The 3,184-nt window shown below is 36.4% G+C and overlaps 1 protein-coding gene across 1 annotated transcript in view; it reads left to right on the top strand.

The window, feature by feature from the left end:
- LOC105819024 (contactin-6-like) overlaps positions 1 to 3,184 on the top strand; it is a 167,612-nt gene that overhangs the window by 78,209 nt on the left and 86,219 nt on the right. Inside the window, exon 4 of the mRNA XM_012655179.1 lies at positions 2,519 to 2,655. Coding sequence (XP_012510633.1) covers positions 2,519 to 2,655 — 137 coding nt within the window. The remainder of the gene's footprint in view (positions 1 to 2,518; positions 2,656 to 3,184) is intronic.

The raw sequence follows: 3,184 nt of genomic DNA, 5'->3' as shown, positions 1-3,184 counted from the left end.
AGAATCCAGATCAGAACCTTGAAGGACTCTTTCTATTCTACCATAGCTCTTCAACATGGTGGTCTACGTCTGTTTGTACTATGTCTCATCACAATCAAATTAGCCATTTACTGAGTCCAAAATGGTCCTTGTGGGGGAATAACGGATAATTGATCAATAAGATAATCATTATCCTTTTTAGTCAAATATTAATTCACTTGCTGAAGTGCTCTCAAAAGAACAGAGAATTGACTCAATTTCCTCAGAATTGAATAATACTTGAAAAATTCAAGGAAAGAATCTCAGAGTTTCAATTATATTGCTGTGTTTAAGTTATAATTTAGAACCAAGTAATATTATACATATCCATCTATATTGTATCTTTATAACCTCCAATAGAAATATCTAAACTCTTTTTATCATTACAGCAATAGAACATGTTCAGAGGAGTCAAGTTGCCTTCATAACCAGGCAACAAGGGGAAAAAATCTAAAACTGAAGCCTGTGAGACCCCAAATCCTAAGCTCTTTCTTGCATGTATTTCCTATGTAGTTGAAAATTTAAAACTTTGCTCTTCAGAAATCCTAAACATCCAAATGTGCACATGCACATTAAATAAATAAATAAATCCCATTATTGCATTAAGCAAAAAATTAGATATCTCTTAAACCTTTTTAAGCTATGTTGAATTATATATGGACATGCATTTCTGCTCCCAGGTCAAACACATCAGGACAATTTCTAAATAAGTATCTACAAAGTATACAATTTTATTCATAATACCCTGAAACATGATTCAGTTTCATCAATATACCCAGTTCTTCTAAGTCTTTCCTTGATTTGTTCCTCAAGGCTCCATGAGGCATATTCAGCTGTACCTGGAAGTTGTCCTGATTTCCACAGGAGGTAACTGTAGGCTTAGTTCTCACCATGCAGAGACATCATGATTCCTTCTACTCAATTACAGCCTCCCTGAAGAGCATTCTCTCTTTGAGGGTTGGGTAGGTGTTGCAGCGGAAAAATCCTAGAAGTGAGATAGAGTTAGGTTTCACATTGTGCACCATTTCAGATCCTCTTAGCCCACTTATGTCACCCACTGCTAGAGTGACCAGGTCAGTGCCATGTTCTATAGGTGTAACGTGAAAGAGTCTTGTCTCGGGTGCTGCACCAAGTACATCTCGTTTCCTGTTCCAGGTTTTCTTTGGCCCCTTCAGGAGCCTACTCAGCACTTAAGCATGCACAATATGGATGCGCTTGTAGTTTACACCTGCACTACCCTTAGATGACTATGGACAGGAACCAATGAATAAATGCTTCCCCTTCCTTTCCCTGAGTAGACAGCTCATAACGACTCCTTAGAAATTCACCTCGAATGGAGTAAAAATGGTCTATGTTGGTAGCCAACTCAATAACTCATCGTTGCATTGAATTTCCTTCCTTGTTGACTCTTTTCCTGATGCTTTTCCCTTGGGCTAATATTCTCAAATAAATGTCCTGAATGTAAGCCCTTTACTTAGACTCTGCTTTCAGGACTCAAATTTTAATTTCTGTGTTTTCTAACTATGTCGTCTTAATGAGGTTACCTAATACCTCTGCAAAAATCCACTACAAAGGATTGTAGAGAGAATTAAGTTCAATTGCAAATGTCAAACATCTAGCTTGTCGCAGCCTGAGGTTCCAAGAGAAGACGCCTATATTCCTATATATCCAAGTACAGAACTAAATAAAGGAGAGGGATTAATTGGTGCATTCAGGAAGCTTCCAATCATCTTTATGGAATAAATGTGAATTTTAAAACATTTAATTTACAGCCCATCTGTTTTCATGAATGATGGTAACGATAATACTTCCTTACTTTCATATCAATTATATCAGGTGCTTTTTGCCTCAGTGCTACGCAGAACTTTCTCAGATTAGAAAATGATGTTTCAGAAAACTTATGCTCAGGGTTAAAGTTAGTTTACTTAACCTGCATACAACTCTAAAAGTTCTCATTTCCTGTTAGGATTTTTATCTAGGGAAAAAATATGTTGGATTATCATCCTACCAATATGTGATGAGGCTTGTATTTGATGTATACTTCAAGCAATTGAGTTGTAATTGTCTGATATAGGTGTGCTCAATTTGAGTTTGTTTAGGTCAAATATAACCAATAGACTTTCATATTTAGTATACAGGTTCAGATTTGGTATACATTTTCTAACTTGACATATGTACTAATATTTAGCATGGAATTATTCCTTGGCCCTGTTCTGAATTTTGACCTTTTTCCACCACTCCCAAGTTGTTATACAGGTGCAGCAAAATGACAGATGATAAACACTTAACTTGAGCCAAATGCCCAAGGATATTTGCAGCAGGATTTCTGTCACCCCACATTGAAGCTCCTGCATTTTCCCTTGTACAAATCATGTGCATGCAGTCCAACTGGACCCAGTTAGCCCTGTCCTTCGATTTCTATAGCCCTTGGAACGTAGCATAATGTCTTGCTTGGATAATTGCCTTACCAAACAGTTGTTCTCACCCTTTTTTGAAACAGCTCCCCCAGAATGGGAACAGAAAATCCAAAATACATACCTCTCTATCTATGACAGCTTGTTGTGGGAATGCAAAGCTAGTGGAAAGCCAAGCCCTTGGTACATGTGGTTAAAAAATGGTGAACGCCTCAACCCAGAGGTAAGCAACTCTGTTGATATTACAAATTCACCTACTCTGCGAAGTAAAGTGTGTTACTAATGATAATAGTAACAGCTAATGGCTTATTTATGGGTTGTTCAGTATATTTTAGGAAAAGAAGTATACATTGATTTATCTAATCCTTTAATAAACTCACAAAGCAACTACTGATTTTATCTCCATCTTTTAAATGAAAAGAATAAGGTAGAGAAGACAAAACTTTCACAAAATCGCACAGTCATAGATCCACACTCGGATATTGTCATCATCATCACAGTTAATATTTATTTAACTCTTATACATGGCAATCTTTGTGTTAAATATTTTCAGTATGTTATCTTATTGCATCGTCTTGAGAAACCTATGAGGGAGATACCATTGTTATTCCTTTATGTAGATGAAGAAAATGAGTTTCAAAGAGGTTAAGCCACTTTTTTAAGGCCACACAGTAGCTAGTAAATGATAGGATTAGTATTCTAAACTTTGTTCCTCTGATACCAGCATCCAAGTTCTTAGTCACTATCCAGTA

Source organism: Propithecus coquereli, unplaced genomic scaffold (assembly GCF_000956105.1).
Source record: "Propithecus coquereli isolate 6110/MARCELLA unplaced genomic scaffold, Pcoq_1.0 Scaffold463, whole genome shotgun sequence".
Lineage (NCBI taxonomy): Eukaryota > Metazoa > Chordata > Mammalia > Primates > Indriidae > Propithecus > Propithecus coquereli.
This window is presented reverse-complemented; position numbering and strand designations above follow the sequence as displayed.